This window comes from Buteo buteo, chromosome 24 (assembly GCF_964188355.1).
Source record: "Buteo buteo chromosome 24, bButBut1.hap1.1, whole genome shotgun sequence".
Taxonomy (NCBI): Eukaryota; Metazoa; Chordata; class Aves; order Accipitriformes; family Accipitridae; genus Buteo; species Buteo buteo.
In genome coordinates, this window is record NC_134194.1 from 11,803,774 (window position 1) to 11,823,907 (window position 20,134).

Here is a 20,134-nt window from a genome sequence, read left to right on the forward strand (position 1 = left end):
GGCGGCCGCAGGCGCCCCGGTGTCCGTCAGGGCGGGCATCGCCGGCGGGCCTGAGGGCGGCCCCCGTCCTGTCAGCGTGCCCGAAGTCAGAGCTGTTTAGCGGCAGCCGCTTCTCTCCACATCCAGCCCCTCCTCGAACGGGTACGAACACAGTGAACCCCTCCGGCCGGCTGCCTCCCCTCCGGCCCAGCCCAGAAAGCCCGCGTCCCTCAGCCAAAAGGGAGACGGACCGGGGCTCCCGCCGAGCCCCAATTCCTCAGCCCAGACCCCGCTCCTGTGGCTGCATGTGCTGTCACCCGCCTCCCCAGGCTTCTCACCTGCACAAACTGCTTGCATCTGAGGTAGATGGGGCGGTGGTACAGTTTTAAGGGACATAGATTAATTTATTCTCAAGGAAAATTATTTATGGCAGAAGGTGGTGTTGGTAGAAATGAACCGAGCGCTCAGGTGAGTGGCAGTACGGACACTTGACTGGGTTTTGGTTTATATAAAGATAGGTTGGAAAAGTTCCCGGGCCGAGGGCCGGACAAACGCCTTTCCCAGTGCCTTTACTGTTCTTTTACGCAGAGTAAGAAACCTTCAGCACCATCCTGTCACTTCTGGAAATCTGAGTTCCAACCTGCGCTTGAGGGCCATTGGAAGCAGGCAGATCTCTCCCTTCATGAAGATGTTGTACACCAACGTAAGTAAGCAATACCAGAACTTAAAAGGCATTGGTTTCTTAATATGGTGCAGATATATAGTGCCCAAATTCACTGTGTTGTAACCCCTTCCTATTTAATCTTTACTAATTGCCTCAGACGCTTATTTCTAAATACATAGTGAAGCAAGGCTAAAAGGAAATTAAAGGAGGGGGGGAACAAAAAATTACTTATTTTATATACCAAGTGGCACAGTGACTAAAGCCAAACCCAGCAAGTTCCAAGCGCAGTCCATTCACCTCTCATTAAAAAAAGGGAGGTTAGGACACTTGGTACTGTTCAAAACCAAGCACTGAATGTCCAGACATGACTCAGTGCCGATTACAAAAGAACCTTCTGTTAACTTTCTACACAGTGACCTGGCTTACAGTGATTTCATTGTGTGATAACGCTTAGTTCACTGAAATAATAATTAAAAACAAAAGAAAAAAGCCCTTTTAGATTGATTTTGCAATAGTAGTGCAACAAGAAGCCAATCAAAACACACGAGAGTTTTATTTTTAATTATAGAACTAAAAAGGCTAATATTTTATTAACATAAGGTTGCAAATTAAAAGGGAAATGCCAGAACTCCTTAATAATCTCCACTGTAAAAATGCAAAAGATTTGTGCTTTAAACATCGCCATAACATACTACAGGACTATGTCTTTCCTCCTCTGCCCCTCTCTCCCTTCTTCCAAGGACTATTGAGAAATGGACATATGTCATCTGAAACTTCAAACAATGATTCTAAAGCAGACACTCATCACAGTCTTTTTCAGCCCAGTATCACACAAATAAAAAACAACTTCAAATGAGAAATATTCAGAAATTAACTACAGACATTACCATCTACACTGCAGATTTCACTTTTTACAGAGCAGTAGTTGAATGCAAATATTTGATAAACCAAACATTCACAATTGCATGTCTTCCATTTTTTTCTTATCCCATTTCCATTTTTTTTTCTTAAAATTAATCTTCAGCGGTCCACATAATGCCTAGAATATACCTAAGCACAGCTTTCCCTAGAGCTAAAAATTGTAACTCCACCATTGCAAAGCATCCTACACCACAAGTTCTCACTGTATGATGAAGCGTAGCTTTAAAGGGACTTATTTAAAGTGGGATATATACAAGTTCTAAATATTTTACTTCCTACAGGGATGTCTTTCTTGGAAAACCACAAATACTTCTGTCAAAATACTGACTTGAAAGAGCAAAGTCAGGAATACAGATGAACACCTACAATCGATGGTTTTTCTTCCACTATGGCTTGAAATTAATTTTGTTTGCACTGATGTTTAAAAGCATAACTAAGCTCATTTATCTTCTAGAAAGTGTTTGAAAATAAAAGTGAAATCTAATGAGACATGTATGCACGGGGCAGGACTGCTATAACAGTAACTACCTCGCTTTCACATTTGGAGATGAAGAGCAGATTCTTCTGTAAACACATGATGCAGCATCATTACATGACCCAAGCCAGCCACACCTGAAGGACAAGCTCGCCACAACTTACAGCAGCCCCAGAAGGTAGCCTTGGCTTGGCAGTACTCAAAAGCTTAGACCTGGTTTAGAGAACTAAGGTGCGGACTGTTTCTTCAGCAGTTTTGCCAGAACTTGAGCACAATTTGGTTTCCACATCTAGCAAAAAAAAATGTGATTTATTAGGTTATTGCAGTGGACATTTTGGCAGAGAAAGCAGGCACACTGAAGTATGCATCTGTTATTTCCAAAAAAAGCCAAACAATTTCACTGGTCTGGTTTAGAGAACTGGCCTGGACTGCACAGAAGGCAGCACTTAATTCAGACAGAGGATGGGGAGAAGTAGAAAGCCAGAAATAACACACCAGGCACAGACAGGAATCTGCAACCAGCTTTGCTCGTTTGTGTCAAAGAAATTGTACGAGGGAAGAAACTTCAGAAAACTAACAGTACAATCCACTGCGCTACAAAGATCATCTCTTGCACAGCTCAGGATGCACTGCCAAGATATTAAAAATCACATCCTTGTAATCCCAGTAATCACTGGGTTCACAAGCTGTGAGCTAAGATGCAACCAATTCAAGAGAAAAAACTAGGACATTTTTTGCTGTAAGCTTCATCTGGTCACAGTGGATTAGAGGAAATCCTTCGGCCAACAATTGCAATGGAAAATCCCGGCTCCCACCGGGCAGCTGCCACCATCCAGCAGGTACCGCTCGCAGGCACACGGACACACGCATCGAAATGAAGACAAGCATCTCATTTTCAAGTTGATTTTTGTAAATGGAAAAAAATGTATAAAATCTATCCATACATTAACAGATACAGGAAGTTACACAATTCAGTTTACACCTAAAGTAATAGCAATCAGTCCGTAATAAGAACAGGGAAAAATTCCAATGCTGTAATTTGTCTGAAGTCACTACAGGGCAGAGGACAGCAGGGTGAGGGTGGTTGGCTTCTTTTTTTTGGTATGTGGATAAAACTGGCTACCATCCCTACTTCCAAAGCAATGAGACAATTTCAACAGATATGTATTAGGAATACTTTTGAAATGCATCTGACTCTAGCATTAACACTGAATATTCAAAGATTCATATTATTACAACATAATGTTTGGATACTTCTGCCTCCAGGAAAGGGCAGTGGGCAGTAGATATTATCCAAGAGAAATCCTGCACCCGTCTTAGAATTTACAGCATTGATTGAGTTAAAGATTTTTATTTTATGATTTTTATCCATCCTGGAACACTTAAAATTTGTGTATCCTCAGCTCAGACATTTACAAAGCATGCAGAGACTGTTACTACTCAAGGAACATTTAGGAGGCTATGGAAAATGCGCTGGTGGGTATCAGTCTAATTTTAGTGAACTCATGTCTACCATTACATGCAAGCCACACCTGGCAGTAGTTTTCCCCTCACACCTCCATTTACTGGAGGCCCCAGAAGACAAGGCTTGAATGAATGGGCATGGAAGCTCAGGTACCATTTTAAGTAATAAAGCAAAACAACCACTAGCAGGGGCCAGCCTGTGGCAATGCCTGCCCTGCTACTGGTGTACCTGTGGGTGAACAGTGTCAGTCTAGGGCTCAGAAAAGATGCCCGATTGACTTTTAAAGGAAAAGGGAGGCACCTTAAACCCTGAAAAGACAGACTTCCTGTGTTTGACAGGTGTATTCAATATACACACACAAAGCAAGACAGTAAGCTGTGCTTATCCACCCAGAAGACTGCACCATTCTTCTGAACACATAGAATATACAACCCCTTTTCAAAATAACAACAATAATAAAAATAATAAAGCAGAAGTGCAGAATCCAGACTGTTGGGTGGTCTGTGTTTAAAAAAATATAAGAAAGAATAAAAGCTAATGCTGTAAAGACAACTATTCCCTTTCAAAGCAAAGGCCACATAAAACTGTGTTGCTCAGTTTGGTTTTTACTTCATGCCACCTGTAAACACAAGACTGGATATTCAGTTTCTGGGAAGAAATGAAACCACTTTTACATCCTTACATCCAGAGTAAAAGAAAGGCCCTCCACTGCCTGGATCACAGATTACCCAGGAAAAGGTAGCTAGGGGAAAGCTTCCTCTTCTCGTTTGCTCATTTCATTAGAAAGGTCATATCTGAACAAAAGAGCTTTCAATAAAAGCACAAAACATTTCTTGATGTTATTTCTGCCCTCTGTCTCTAAAGTTTGCTATGGGGACTAACACTTTCCATTCCTCACCAACAGATACATCACCTTTTTGGCACCACGGGTGGAATTTCTTCCTAATATACAATTTTGCCATATACAAAAGTCGATTGTCTAATCATGCAAATCCAACGGAATTCCAAGAAGTGCCACAAGACAGTTCAACTCTTTGCCATCTACTACCTAATTTGCATACTGCCATAGGACCCTCCCAGAAAACAGACTGTCATCCTTACTTAGATCTGACGGTGTGTTTCATATATGGCATTTCAACCTCTCTTTCTGGGGGGAGAGAATCGAAATCCATGCCCTGATTCCATTGATTTTTCACTCTCAGAGCTCTGAAATGCATGGAGATTTCTTTGATTTGTTGAAGACGTCTTCACTGAACAGCCTGATTAGAGAAAAACTTACTGATTCAATCAAATAGAAAATAAAGACAAAAACAGGTAGTGGTAGATTTCTCAATCTTTGCTCCTGTCCTTGGAGACTAGGGTACAGTTTCACTGCTACTGCATTTTCCCCAGCTGGATCTTCTTCCAGGCCTCTGATGCTGTGAAAATGCACGAGTCGAGGATCCCAGCTACAGTAAATGTTCCTCCAATGATGGCACATATCTGAAAAGTACAGAGAGAGGAAACAGGTTTTTCAGTGGTGAGGAAAACTTTTACACAGCTTGAAACTGGGGGGAAGGATATTATTGCCTACTGTTAGGGCATTTTCTGGAAGCATACCAAGAATGGGGTAACAGTACCGGGGACATAATTATATGACAATCATTCAGGAAAACCGTTCCCTACAGTGGAATAACTTAGTGCTATCCTGAACTCATCATAGCCTGAGCCAATCATAAATCCCAGCTCCTAGGAGTATACAGCATGAATGCTGTTCCTTTCTGGGCTAAACTCCACCTAACAAAGTTTTGTAGAAGCTCTCTGTTGCTCATATCTTCCTACTACTGTTTTCTATTATAAATAACATGGCCTTGCAGTCTTTTCCCTATTTCACAAGATACAGCATTTGCAAACAGGCAAAAGACACTGAAATAGCATGTGAAGGACAGTGACTAACAGAGAAACCTAGCTACCAGTGACACCTACAGCTAAGTCTGTCTAACACTTTCCATTACAAGTGCTGCTTACAAAAGCACTGCCAACTTAACTCTTTGTGGGCCAAAGTTTTCCATGCAAGATATCTCAGGTTGAATTATTTAAAAACCAGTAAAAACATGATCATTTTCAAGAACAGAGTTAGGGAAAAAATTAATCTCCTGATTAGCATAACAGCCTACTTCAGTTCTCAAGTGCTAGAAAAACACAAAAGTATTCTGACATGTCAAATCTTGGCTTGGAGCACCCAAAATCAGGGGGCACCAGTTATAGACTTTGCAACACATTGCTTCAATTCCCTTATCTATGAAATGGGGACAATGCCAAACTTGCCTCCCAGGGAAACTGCGAAGGAAAACACATTTGAAGGGTTCAATACCATGACAATAGATGTCTCAGAGTCCCTGTGGATACGTATGACTTGTACTCAGGACCAGGTTAATACAAACCACCTGCTAGTAACAAGGCAGCAGTCAAATACTGTAGGATGGGAAGAAACGCTGCTCACAGGGTGTCACCCCACCCTGCGCGCTGCACAAGGCAGGGTTCACATGGAAAGTATGATACATAATAAAGTAACCTAATAATATTTAACAGCCAAGTTACAATTACACAGACCTGGCATTTCTTAACTCCCGCATTTTTGACTTCATAGCTGTGATGCTCTTTTAATTTGGTCTTTTACATTCCATAGGATTAGGTGGCTGTGAGAGTAAGAGACACCAGGTCAGTGAGAAGGGGACAAGATACAGAGCTTATCTCCTGAGAAGGGCTTGCCTAGGAAAAGGGGGATTTTGCTGTGAGCTAGAAGCCAAGAGAGTGAGGGGAACCCAAAATCAGTAAGCCAATGTAGCAGGGTATCAGGGAAATGCAATACAACTGCCACAGAAGGGAACCAGTGCCACACTAGACCTACCGTGCCCTGTCTCTTCTCCCATACAGCACTACACCCCATGGGCAAAGTTACAGACAAAAGAGTAACTTAACAGCAGCAGCATTCAGGTCAGCAGGAAGTTAGTATGGCAACAGAACAAACAGTTCATTAATGTTGAGCGAAGGCAGCAAGAAATAAAGCACTCATTTACATGCGTATTTATAACCAGGATATATGCGTTTAGTGAGCTCGGTGAAATGAGGAGCTGCAGTAAACATGGCTTTTGCAGGACAGTTGGCATTCCAGCAGATAAAGGCTTCAAAAACCAGAGCACCAGCCTGAGGCAAAGTTAGTATTTTTAGGGGACAAGTCCAGCTCCTGCCCCCTCTGCCCCCCTCCTTGCTATCCCTTGGACCATGACGCAGGGTGACTTTTCAGGGAAAATGACCGCAATGGAGTTGGGTTATTTCAGTACACAGCAGCTCAGCTGACAGGAGATGTTGTACCGCAAATAACAGAAAAACCGTCCAACACTAAGATTTTGCATCATATGGTAGGAAAATCTGATTTCAGTGCAGCAGTGCAAGGGGGTGGGGAATAGAAAAAAAATATATATTCATCTGCACAGCTCTGTACTGCTGAGAGTTTATGAGTCACACACACCTGGCATTCGCTTGGAGCCTGCCTCCCAGCACGCACACAGCCCTCTTGTTTCGTTGCGACAAAAAAAAGGCAGTGCCAGGGTTGATCTCTAAGTCAGCACAGAAGCTGCACCACTGTGTTTCTTTATCATCACAGTTCTAATACGTATGGAGCGTTGCTCCTTAGCAGCACTGAAGGAAGTTAGGCATCATGCACTGATTTATATTTAATGGAGTTTTATACTGGGAATGATCTGCATTTGGCTTGCTGAGGTTACAGTTTGACTTGGGCCCAACCATTAAATGAGGAAGAGAAAGAAATATAGAAGTGTAATAAATACAGCAGTGAGAGACCATGCAATTGGGGTACACATGAGGGTTTTGAACAGAATATGATTATAGGACAGTGGCTGGGATGCAGGCTGAAGCCTAAAGGAAAGCACAAGTGGATATGTAGGAGGAGGCAAGGCTGCAAGCAAAATGACAGAAAGGCAAGTGTCAGATACATGACGGTGAACCTCTGGGATGTCTTAAAATCTGAAAATTACCTTCAAAGACAGAGGGGACCAGTAGGACCCCCACATAATTCCTAGTAAGGTAAGCTACAGAATCCCACCCAGAGATTTCTGGCTGATCTGCAGCATATCTTGTAGAACAACACTGTCTTGGTTTTAAAAACGGCACGGGTCTGAGTCTATGATACCCGTTGGTAACAGGTCCCACAGCTGAAATAATTCTCCCTGCAACCCTTTCCCCCCCATTATTTCCAGTTTAACTTTTTTCACACCTAGAGGGCAGATGAGTCCTCTCACATCAGGAAGAAAATTCTATTTTTTCTTTGGATATTGAATGCTTCAGCAGAAATTTGGCTTGTTTTCTGCCTGCTCTCCCCTCCCAGCCCCTAGGCTGACCTCATGATAAAACCTTCTTTCAGTTTGGCCACTTACAGGAACTCATAAATTTTCAGCAGTGAAACTTTCCCCCTTGCTCCATAACCTCAACCATGAGGCCATGAATGGCTTCTCTTTATGGGGAGATGCCTTGATTTTAAGCAGTACAGTTTAACAGGCAAAATCTACTGTGTTTAACACTATGTGAAGTGTCTGTGGTTAACCCCTGGATCCATGGCAAATTCACAGCACAGTGACAGTGGCAGCACTGACCCATAAGCAATACAAAATCTTAGTTAGTACTGAATTTTTTGAAGCATGACATGTAAAGTAAAATCTATGCTAAACCAATGCCCTTTGTCCTGCACAGGAAGTACCTCTCACATGGTACAGAAAACTAGGATAGTTCTGTATACCACAAAAACCCAAGGAGCAGGCATGAGTTAGAGTGGGTCTGTTTGGAACACAGAAGACCTGGGAACACTGCTATGGTGCTATAATGCTCCTCTTGGCGGCACTGAAGTTTTTTGGGGGCAAACTCATTACTAACAAAGAGCATCAGTTAACCTTCCCAGCAGCAGAATGAGATTCCTTTGGCTCTCTGCTGAACAGGCAACACCCCTCTCTCATCTGATCTCTCCACATGGGATCCTTCCTCCACAGTGTATTCTTCCCTCCAACACTGACACAGTTTCTCCCCTAAAGTCTCTTTCAAGCCCACAGGATCCTCCCGCATCCCTGGGACACATTTAAATTTACTGGAAGCCGCACAGGTACCCTAGTAAACAACCTGCTCACTAAAAGAAGTCACAGGTGATCCCCCCCTACTCCAGAGCCCCTCTTGTAGTTTTTAAATAAAGCAGTTGCCGCTCAGAAAAAGCTCATGCTTTCCATGGCCAGCCCCATTCGGCAATGACTCCAGATGCCCCAGCACAATCTCTGTCTGGACCTCAGCCCAGTGCTCATCACCACTAACTGGTCTCCAGAGCAACTGTGATGCAAAAGGCCACGTTGGAGATACAGGAAGGGGCTAAAACAGTGGAAAGGACAATGGAACAGATCGTGTCATCAAAACAGGGCAAGGAAACCTAGGACAAAAGGTGTTTCGATCCTCTGCAGCACTGCTCCCCCACTCCAACCTTTTCAATGCCACCTTGAACACTGTAAAGCTTTAAGTGTAGCACATACACAGCCAAGGCTGCCTTACTGTAAAACACTCCTAGCCTAAATGACAGCAAGAGCAGGTCATCTGTACCAAGGCCAGATGGTCCAGACTGATTGTCACAGCAGCTGTAACAAGGATCTGCCTCTAAGTCACCCCTGTCTGACAAGGGTCTGGCACACCTGTCTGACATACTGCTTAACAGCTACTGCAGATATCAGTGTCACCCACACATCTCCATAGGAAGGACATTCAATTGGAATGGCCCCAAGTGAGCTGCTTGAGACTATAGCCATTTAACAGACCAAACAAAGTAGACAAAAATCAATCGTAAAACTCTTCAGCAGTCTAGCAGCCAGCACATGCCTGGCTAACTTTACAGACAGGATGGGACAAAATTCTAGCTGGGGCTATCTCAAATCCAAAAGGTCATTGTGGCAACCAGTGAGGAAAGCCTTTCCTGTACACTCCTCATGTAAACTCTGAAGCAAGGTATCAAATTCAACAAAGATACTATTTATATGCATACAATGGCATATCAGCAGTAAATGCTACCAATGGAGATGACAGAGAATAATGCCAGCTATCAATCATTTCCAAACACTGTTTCCCGTTAAAAACGCTTCCACAGCCTCACCCCCAACAAGATGTGTAAGAAACCTATGAGAGCATATTGTTAGGGAAAGAAGCAGAGGCAGTATGAGATGCCAAGTCATAAAATGCTGATGTTTGACCTTTTTTAGGATTACGTTTTGAAACCAGACAGACATGCTAAGAAGAGAAGGTCTTAAACCATGACATTTGGATTTTGCTGAAGTCACTTTCTCTTGGTATTTGTGTATCCTAGAGATCACATGAATTTCCAAAGTTAAGTGAAGGGAACTTGGTGTTTATCAGAAGCTGCAAAATCAAAATCTTTAAGTGCAAAACAGCCACACTGTTTAGGTTACTTCCAATTAAAATATTCAAACAGTTTAAAAATCAAAATCCAAGGTCTTAATTCCAGCCAATTCATCAACTACTTCACATTCTACCATGCCTCACTGGCACAGCAGACTGCAGCTTAAATTTTAAGCCAACTCCCTCAGGACACATTTTTTAATGTTCTGGAAGATCTTTAAATAGCTCTTTGCCTAACTAGCAGTTTGGACAGTACAGCTTTGTTATAGATGCTGAGATCAGTACTGCAGCATGTTATTTGGATAGATCAAAACATAACACGTCAGGAAAACACCTCTGGAATCTGATAATGCAGCTCTTCTCCACTTCTGCCGAGGAGTAAATATCTGGAACTGGCATACTTGTATTAAGCCAAGCAACAGTACTGAGTAAAACAACTGCCCTGCATTCTCTGCAAGTTAGATCTCACTCTTAGAGAGATGGTTTATTGCAGCATGCATTACTGCATACCACATTAGCTTTACTTCCAAGTTTCTGACATGTTGCAATAGTGCAATAGTGCCCATCCTGCCTAGACAGAGCCTGGCACTTCTGGAATAGGATAATTTTCTTTCTTCTTATACCTAGCTATTAAATAAAATTGTCAGAGCATAGGGCTTACCAGTTACCTCACTTATACTTCAGTACAATTGCGATGATGTACCGCTTTATTTCAATCACGTCACAATGCTCTGAAGCAGAAATTCAATTCTTCTTGACAAGAAAGGCTCAGAACAGAAATGAAAGGCAGGCAGAAAAAGGGAGAATTAGAGGTTTAGAGTAACTCACCGATGTGATAAACCTGTACAAAGGCTGTCGCCTCTCTGTGTATTTCACTGTGATGGGGCTCAAATCGTAGCGAAACCAGATAGCTGGGATAATGCGGCCAGTGTGACTGTAGGCTACGTACTCCTAGGAAAGAAAGTGGGGGAAAAATGGCAGAAAATGTAAGCAATCTCATTCCAGGTAAGAGTGTCTCCAATAAAACTGCTTCTGTGGATCTGGCCCTTACTCCACTGTTTTGTACTAATGATCAGACTGAAAGAAGCAAACAGTTAATTCCTGTGTGACTGCCCACCCCCCATCCTTATCAAATAGGAAAATAAGTTCTTTACAGTCTGATAATGATATAGCTGGGAACAGAGAGTAATGGTGCTTACTCTCACCTTCATTCAAAATTACAGAAGTAAATAGAAAGGCTGTCATTGATTTCTCTAGCTTAGATCTGCTCTATTGAAATACAAGCAGTCTCTAGGTGGTTGCAGGTGAACTTTCTGTACTGTCAGTATGTAAATCGTATACTGGGATATTCATCAAAAAGAATTTAGTTTGCAAGAACCTGAAAATGCCTTCTTGTCCACACACTCAGAATAGCAAGCAGCAGCTCCTGTCTGTAAGGCCCCCTTCACATTGAGACCAACAATGTGAATGCTTTGCCCACTCAGTATGAATCACATAAAGCCCTGTTTAAACCATGTTTAAAAATCACGCTGAAAACCAAAAGGAAACTGTATCCAGAAAAATATTGGCAAAGGTTCAAAAAATATTCCAAGCTGGTTCGGGAGAGACATCTTCAGATTGCCAGTGATAATCTCCCTTAATCCATTTCTTTACTAACAGGTACAGTGCAATCAATCAGGCACAGGACAACACCCCAACAAGACATACTGCACAATGCCAATGTAGAACAGATACTAACATCAACTTAGTATCAAAAGTCACATCTTTTTGAGCTAATATTTTCTCTGTGCTTTCAGTAGAAATATATATCTCTTTTCAATGATCAGGACATTTATCTTGACAGACTGAAGAAAAATCAAAGAAAAGCAGGCTGAGGACTCAGCAATCCAGTGAGAGCCATCAGCACCGGCACGGCACACGCTACCTCTTTACCCAGCTGCTCTTCCCCTCTTTAGCCCTATGACATGCCTGCCAACTCAGATGACCTCTTCTGTTTTAATTCTCCTTCAGAGCAGAGGCAAAGACAACTTCAAATACTTCAGAAAGATGAAGAAAGGAAAAGCAATAGGACACTCATGAGCATGATACAAAAAAGATTATATTACTCTCTGTGAGCTCAGAGGGAGCTAGTGAAACAGCACCTATTTCCTTCATTAATCTCACATAAATCCCAAATTTCCTTCTATGTAGTTGTTTATCCATGGATGACAAGAGAAGCAGAATGCAGCTGAAGCCCCTAGTCGTAATATTTTCAGGGCTCTTATTGCTGAACTTCTGCAGCGTATCTTGGGACAGTGGCTATCTGGGGAAGTGAGGAAATGTAGGGTCTGGGAGATAAAAGGGGAGAGGAGACAGACAGTCCACATTTAAGACTCTATTCACCTCTTCATACTAGTCAATCTGTGCCAGATGATTCCAATGGCTTCCAATTTCTGTTTCCCACCAATCAGTATGGCAGTCAAGGACTAAAACACCGATAAGAGAATTTTTATTTTTAATGAGAAGAAAACGCAAAGGCAGCACTGTTTCTCTGGACTTTAGTTTTGATAGAACTGACCTCATTTTTTCTTTCCTCTCCCCTTTTCCCCACCAGCAATCCTGCCCTAATGAGTCAGTCTTGGCTGAGCGCCCCAATTTGCAACCATGCTCAGAGAAGTGTCAAAAGCTCCTGCTGTCTATTTGCCAAATTACTTTCAGAACTTGCATCGCAAGACTCTTATCAGAACAACAGTTGTGACATTAAGCAGAACAAATACATTGTAATCTGAATAGAGGGAGACATCCAAATCATTGGGACACACTGTACAAGCAAGCCCAAAAGTCACTAGACAGGAATGTTAATCTAAGAACTAGTCCATGAGAGCACGTGCTTGATTCTCAGTTATAGCAAACTAGCAGTAATTAGATATTATAAACAGATTCCGGACTTTCCTTTAGCACCTGACTGGCAAATAATTTTAAACTGAAAGAGGCTTTTTACCTTAAAAAGTAAATAGGGTCTTTTTTTTTTTTAAAAAAAAAGTTCAATACATTGAATTATTAAAATACAAATATCTTCACACTTAATGTAAATTAAGTTAAGAATTATATCATAAAGTAGGCATTGTGAAATAGTCAACTAGTACATATTTGCTGCTGCAGGTTCAATGGCTTAATATCTGAAATCAACACTTGTAAAAAGCTAAAAACTCTGCTAACTTATTTGTCTGATACATCCATCACAATTGAGACTGTTTTATTAATAAAACCACATGTAAGCGCCATTTTGTATGTTCAGTTGGATTGCAGTTTCCATCCAGATGCATCCTGACACAAATCACAAGAGCTCCTGCAGCATGTAAAAAACTCCCACACAATTTATAGAAATCTAGATCAGTTAAACTGACATATGAGAAAGTTCGGAGTAAGAATACCTATCTCTAGAATTAAAACAATACCACCACCTGCTCTGACAAGCCCTCACAATCCCAGCCCTGGTAAACACCAGCACCAGGAGCAACAGGAAGTCCCACTCTGAAGAGCTTCAGTTCCTCCTTCTCCCAGCAGAGGCTACTGCTCACCTACAAACAAATGTACATGGCTGCAGAGCAGAGGAGCGAAAGGGAGGAGGAACGATGACTGAAGATCCTCCATGCATCCACTGGGCTGCAATGAGAAGCTTCTCTGAGAACTACCTGCTTCTTTACCTTATTTGCTACAGTATACTGGTATGAGTATCGCTGCTTGCCACTCATGTCTTCATACACCGTTGGGACTATCTTCAGTATGTAATCATGAGATGCAAGAGCTGTGATCAAGAAAGGAAAGGAAAGTATACATTAGTATTCAGAGAAAGGAATCATAGCCTACACAACATTTTAAAGTAAATGTGCAAACTCAACTAAAACAAGTAAGTCACAGAAAAGTCTCCCTCCTCCTTATCTCAGGTTCTGTGACAAAGTGACAATTTCACATCCTACATTTATGTCCTTTGTACAAAACTTTGTAAGGTAGTTGGATGACGCCAGAACCTGCCCACCATTCTAAGACTTCTGTAGTACCACAACCTACTGACATGAGTTTGGGTCACTTGAACCTTCCTAACTCCTTGCAACTATAAATGATAAGACTTATCAGCACCATAAAAAGCTGTCCTGGTTAAATCAAGAACCCGCTAAGGTTAGAGCTGCAGCTCACTGAGCTTCTTTTGACAGAAAAACCTGAGGCATCACAACCTGTGTAGTCCCATTTCTTGTGTACCCATATTTCCTTCTTTCTCTTCTTCCTTATCCTACAGCTGCTTAACAATTATTAATTAGTTTTTTTCATGATTTAAATGGCTTGTGCTATTTTTCATGTCTGCTGAAACAGTTCTAAAACAGAATTCTAAATGATTTCTCTGCAGGATCCTTTGGCCAAGTGTAACACACTGACATTTGGCTCCTGGAGAAAAAGAAAACATAACTGTTTAGCTTCAGGAACAGCCATAGAAATTTTGTTCCAAGAACTGGACTGATATCCTGTGGGAGCCTGAACACTTGAAGGAGAAAAACTATGCTGAATTGTAGCATGCACTGGAAATTTCTTTTTGTGTTACTGGTCATGAAGAAGGGCAATGAAAATGTCTATCCTTCTAGCCACAGAGTAGAACTTAAGGTAAGACCTAACTTGCAACACAAGAACAAAGAAAAGTTCTGGTGGTGGTGACAGCAGCAAAAGGAAGCTATAGCAATAGGATATGGATAAAAACCTCAATAATTCTGAGTTGGTCATAACAGAGCTGGAGACAATGTCCAGGTTGCAGAAGGACTGCAAAGGACTTTTTGGGCTAAGCCTTCTCTATGGTACTGGAGAAAATGGAGATGTCAGTCAGCAATGTCTGGATCATTTTGGTTAAAGAAGCAAATTAAAGACTTCTGGATACACCAGTGTTGCATGAATGGCCCTGTTTTCCCTCCTGCAGAGAGCAGCTAAGACCTGTAATCACCAAGAATACATACGATTTGAGCTGAGTTTGTCTGCTCCCTCCAAGGCATTGAATGCTCCGTGAACATTATGGACCTGGAAAGCAAAAAGGCATATGAAGAAACTATGCTCTGACTTGGTACTCTTGATCTTTGCTTCCCTATCCTATCCTGTAACAAGGAGATCAGCCTGATTCAACCTTTCCGAAAACAAAGCCTCAACCCAGTAAAAGATGACTTGAAATATCTTTCAGTGACCATCACCAGAGAGGTTGGTTCCAAGTAAAAAAGTTGATTTCACAACATCTTACAAAATGAAACTCCAAAACCACTCCAAAGCTAAAGGAGTTGCAGTTGGAAGAGGCCAGTTAGGAAATATCTCACAATGAAATTTCACAAGACCTTTGCATAGTTAACTGTGAAATTCATTTATCAGGCTGAAAGGGAAATAAATGGGAGTCATATTCAGGTTAAAACTCAACTACAGATTAAAACTACAGGTTTACTCCTGTAAAGGTAGCTCATGTCAGAACAGTTGGGCTTGCACAGCTTTAACTCATTAGTCCAGCTTTCACACCATGCACATTATACCCTGGGAGATGGAAAGGACACACGCCAGCACTGCCATCCATACAGCTTTTCCTGCAGCTGGTCCCAGGCATGCAAGTATCTGTTTGCCCAGAATAACAGGATTTCCATCCCATGCCTTCCACATACTATGATCTGGAGTCTGATGTTCACCAACAGCATAATTGATTTGTGAACTCTCTAGACAGGGAAAACCCCACAGCAACAGCTGTAGATTAGAGGTTGCATCATTCACATAATGTACAGTAAGCCATACAGAAAGGACAAATAAGTCCACAACCTAGAATTCCTGACCTTAAGCCAGACAACAGGGAAGAAGAGTTTGGAAGAAGTATTTGGTCATGGGTGTGAGAGTTTCACCTCATTAACAGGGCAATGCAATCTTCTTCCCAGACCCTCTCAACAACTGATAGCATGTGAATGTATTTTTTCTCATCCTAATGGCTGTTTACCTATTCTGAATGCTATGGAGTGGATGATTGTTTCGAGGAAGCAGCAATGGAACCCATTTCTCTCCTGAGAAAGGAAATTCTAGAGAGCCAAAATCATCAGCAGGTTCAGCTGGCAAGGTGCTGGTAACAAGCACAGAGCAAAAGCAACAGCTGAACCTTCTACAGTGCCTTTCAGTCTGCTAGCATTTCAAATATTTTACACAACAACAACCATTTCCAAACTACAGACTGTACGTATTCTTTACTCATTGTAAAAAGCATACGAAGAAAGAGAAGCCCCTGGACTGGGCTACGGTATTATGTTCCATTCTTGATACAGCTGGTAAGTCTTATAGCATATCTGGGCCAGAGACTTTAAGGTCCACTTCAAACACTCTACCAGTAAATATTTGAGCAGTTACTCAGCAAACAACTGTATCTATCCTGTGAGGTATCTGTATATTTGGACTTACATTCTTGTCCTTGGCTCCCCAGCATCCACACTTCTGTTTATATGTAGAAGTAGTCTGCTCTGCATCTCTCTACACAGTGAGTTTGCAAAGCTGCGAGTTACAGAGCTTCCACTCAGTTGTGGAGATATCTGGTGGCTTTGTCTACCCGTTTCTGTGCCATCAGGTCCTTTGGTGCATCTGCCTCTCTTGTCTTTGCAACACGGATGGCATTTGTAACTCCCAGTCTGATATTTTACTATGATTTTCATTGTGGAATATTCTGGACTCCCATTACAATACTTGCTGTCCGTAGACTGCTAATTAATCTCTGCTCTACAAAGTGCACAGGTGTGTTCCTTGGGGGAACATACTTGTTTGTACCTTGTTAAGTACCTGGAGGGACTTCAACAAGGAGTAAGCTTTTGGCCACAGTAACAAAATTGCTTTGCAACAGAAAACTTAAGCAAGCCTGTTCAGCCAGACATTCTCAGGACTGCCCTGTACTACTACCACGACCAAATCTAGTGCTTGGAGTAGTGGCACAGGAGGCTAGTCAGTGGTTTAACAGTGGCAATGCTTTATTCTCCTGCAACATGGACCTCAAAAAGATGTTTGCCAGGTCTTTGAGCACCCTAGGCTTTAACCTCTACAAACAAGTGCAAAGACATATAACTGGACATATAACTCAGGCAGAGTCCAACAGCAGGCTAAAATAACTTCCAACCTTGCAACTATCAAGGAAAGACAAGACATCTCACAAGGTTAAAACTAGGATTATTCAACATAACGATCTACCACTCAAGAGAGTTCTATGATTAAAAATGTATAATCTCCTACTTTCCACATCTCTTTCTTTACTGGGTTACCTGACATGCAAGAACCTCACTGGTTTGAATTTTGGTCTCATCTACATGAGGGAAAAATCTACAAAAAGTCTGCCGCTATTGTGCATGAACTACTGTTGTGGAACTGAAGGTCATTCAATATCAGATGAGATTTAAATCTCTATTTCAAACAGACTGTTTTTTCTGGAGAACACAGCATGTACCTTAGTGGACCATTCTGGCAGAGGTGGTAACAATCTACAAAGAACTTACTCCCAACACATGACACAAATGAATGAGAAGCTCCTCACCCTCTTTAAGAAATATGAGTATATATTACATCAAAGAAGGTGGAAAGAACCCAAAATATTCAAAGGTATATCTAGATAGATTTAAAACTCTCCATACTTGGCTGGCTCTCTACACTGCTTGCTGAGTCTTGGTAGCACCTGTTTAGTGAACATATCCTTCTTTAATTTGTGCTGTTGAACTCGTGTTTGCCTACAGGATCAGCAGCACCTACATGCTCCACTCTTGTGTATGGAGATGATGAGTAATTATTTTGAACTTTGAAAATACTAATCAGAACTTGTCCAAATCAGGAGCCAACTACATGTTTGCTAGACAGGTTTCTCACCACCAGAACTGAAGACGCTTGCTCCTTTGCCCCCAACTGTCCAGGCTTCTCATCTCATTCATGCTGATTCGCACTTCAGCTCCATTACTCAAAGACTCCATGATAAAACAATGGGAACGCTACCTTAGAGCGCTGATTTCCCACGCAAACTGCAGAACTCCCCATTAGCACTTACCTAATATTTTTCATAATCTCAGTGTGCTTTACAGACATTAAGCCAAGCTTATTTATATGCTAATATTTCAGCGTTCCCACACAAGATATTTCCTAAAAGAAGCCGGGAGCAGAATCAGAAGACTACAAAGCAACGCTTAGACTTGTTAGCATGAAAAAGGGTTTTGGAAGTGGGTGTACAAGAAGCAGACTAATGAGACGTCTGTGCTGAGGAAAGAAGATTACAGAGAGACTATGGGTAAGCAACGTTTAGGGTGAGTCGCAAACTGGGTGTGCACATATATAACTCCCACCTATGATGCTAGCTCCTTGGAAGTAGGCTAGAGAAGTGCTGTAATCTGTCCTTATTGAGAAATCAGGAATTATTACATAACTTGCAACACCTGGTGAAACTCTATCCACTGGGCAAGTGCACACATTCAGCTTCTTCCCAGCAGGGAACCGGCAGTTCTAACTTGTGTTTTATAGAACAAATTTGACTAATAGGTGTCTGCTATACAAGTACAGTGAAGTGAAAAAGAACTTGACTGGTGCCATGGTAAAGACAGTAGTGAGCACACATCTTCCCTTAGTATACTCACTGCTCCTCTGCAAAGAGAGTCAAGATTTCTTTGCTCTATTAATACCGAAAACAGTACTGCATAGGATTTTGCAAAGCCATGAGTTATCATTTCTACTCCCTGCAGGAAGATAGCCACGTAGTTTTCCAAAAGCACTTTCAATTTCAGATGAAAACAGCAAAGTTACTCTGTGACTGAACACTGCTCCTTCCTGAAGTGGTGGCATGTAAAGAGTTTGCGAACTCTTCCAAACTGAGTGTACATTACATGAATGCAAGGGATGGGCTTGCTTACCCAGGCAGTCCTTTCTTATGTCCTCCCCAGACTGCACATGGCCCTTCCATAAAACCAAAGTGTCTAATATTAAAGTCACTCTAATTGCATTCATTCCCCTAGAGCCAGGGAATTTTCAGGGAAGAGAACTCACCTGTAACTTGTCCCCAAATGAGAGCTTGTGGATGATATGAGTCATGTCAGGATTCTGAGGCTGCGCAGTGGCACTGTGTGTTGACACGTGAAAGTTACCAGGGACCTAAAATTAGTCAAGACAAGGAAGACAGGATTTCACATTTTATCCCTCAAGGCATTGCTAGGCTCTGTGATATGAAGCAGAAATGCCTGGATCCATCCAGCCTGGCAGACTGTATCTACTTAGCAGTGGACAACCTCTGGCATGTCAGAGAAAGGCTCTGAAATACCTTCCTGCACTTGACCAACACGACCATACTGCATACAGAGCGGAGATCGGTTACATTCCGCAGCCCAAGAGTCTGGCACCCTCACATTGCTACTGCTGCTGACTAGAAGGTGATGAGTGGATCATTCCCAACTTCAGGGATTCCTAACACTTAAGGCTATGTCTTTCATCCCTATTAAAATAAGATTCATGTCTCTGACAGGCAACAAACAGTTGCTTAATGTTTTACTCCCACATCTTGCATTTGTAAATGGGCCTACTGCTGCAGAACAACCCGAGAAAGCTGTGGATATACTCTTATTGTACTACTGGTCACAAGCGTTTGAGAAGATTGTACGTAAGAATAAGTTTTATAAAAAAGAGAAAAAACACCACGAAAAACAATGGGGCTTTCCATACAAACTAAGCTAGATCTTCAGCTTCTAGCCCTGGCAATAGCCCTTCCAAGTACAGGTTTTTCTGGTTTTAATTTTTTAAACGGAGGGAAATACAAAGTTCTGAAAAATACAGATTTCACCTAAGGATTCAGTTCCAAGACAGAAAATGAGCACTGGTGTCCTTCTGACAGGATCACTCTAGCATGCACACAGTTTTCAGGTCACTAGCCCTACTCCATGAAGTCTTTCAGCAGATTCAGCTCAATCACTGTTATGGAGGACGCAAGAATTTTTTCCTATCCAGAAAAGGTTGGGAAATTAAGCAACACTGAGGAGCAATCTGACATGGCCTAAGACAAGAGTGGGAGGATGGTTATACAACTGGTGCCCATTGTGCTCTCTGCAGAGACACCTCACCAGCAGGGCCACGGGAGGCCGCATGTCGGTTCCATGTGCTTTCAGGAAAGCTAATTTAAATGACTTGAGGAACAGCAGTGCACTCCTGG

At 42.0% G+C, this 20,134-nt stretch overlaps 1 protein-coding gene and 1 long non-coding RNA gene across 2 annotated transcripts in view; one reads left to right on the plus strand and one right to left on the minus strand.

Moving 5' to 3' along the window:
• The first annotated feature begins 10 nt into the window (after nucleotides 1-10).
• LOC142044254 (uncharacterized) lies at nucleotides 11-2,053 on the plus strand. The gene is made up of 3 exons (XR_012654273.1): nucleotides 11-141; nucleotides 568-682; nucleotides 1,846-2,053. It is a non-coding gene; the product is annotated as an uncharacterized LOC142044254 (long non-coding RNA).
• ERGIC1 (endoplasmic reticulum-golgi intermediate compartment 1) overlaps nucleotides 1,177-20,134 on the minus strand; it is a 61,372-nt gene continuing 42,414 nt past the window's right edge. Inside the window, exons 6-10 of the mRNA XM_075056499.1 lie at nucleotides 18,982-19,086; nucleotides 14,925-14,985; nucleotides 13,632-13,732; nucleotides 10,774-10,896; nucleotides 1,177-4,986 (exon numbers count right to left, since the gene is read on the minus strand). Coding sequence (XP_074912600.1) covers nucleotides 4,879-4,986; nucleotides 10,774-10,896; nucleotides 13,632-13,732; nucleotides 14,925-14,985; nucleotides 18,982-19,086 — 498 coding nt within the window. The 3' untranslated portion in view covers nucleotides 1,177-4,878. The remainder of the gene's footprint in view (nucleotides 4,987-10,773; nucleotides 10,897-13,631; nucleotides 13,733-14,924; nucleotides 14,986-18,981; nucleotides 19,087-20,134) is intronic.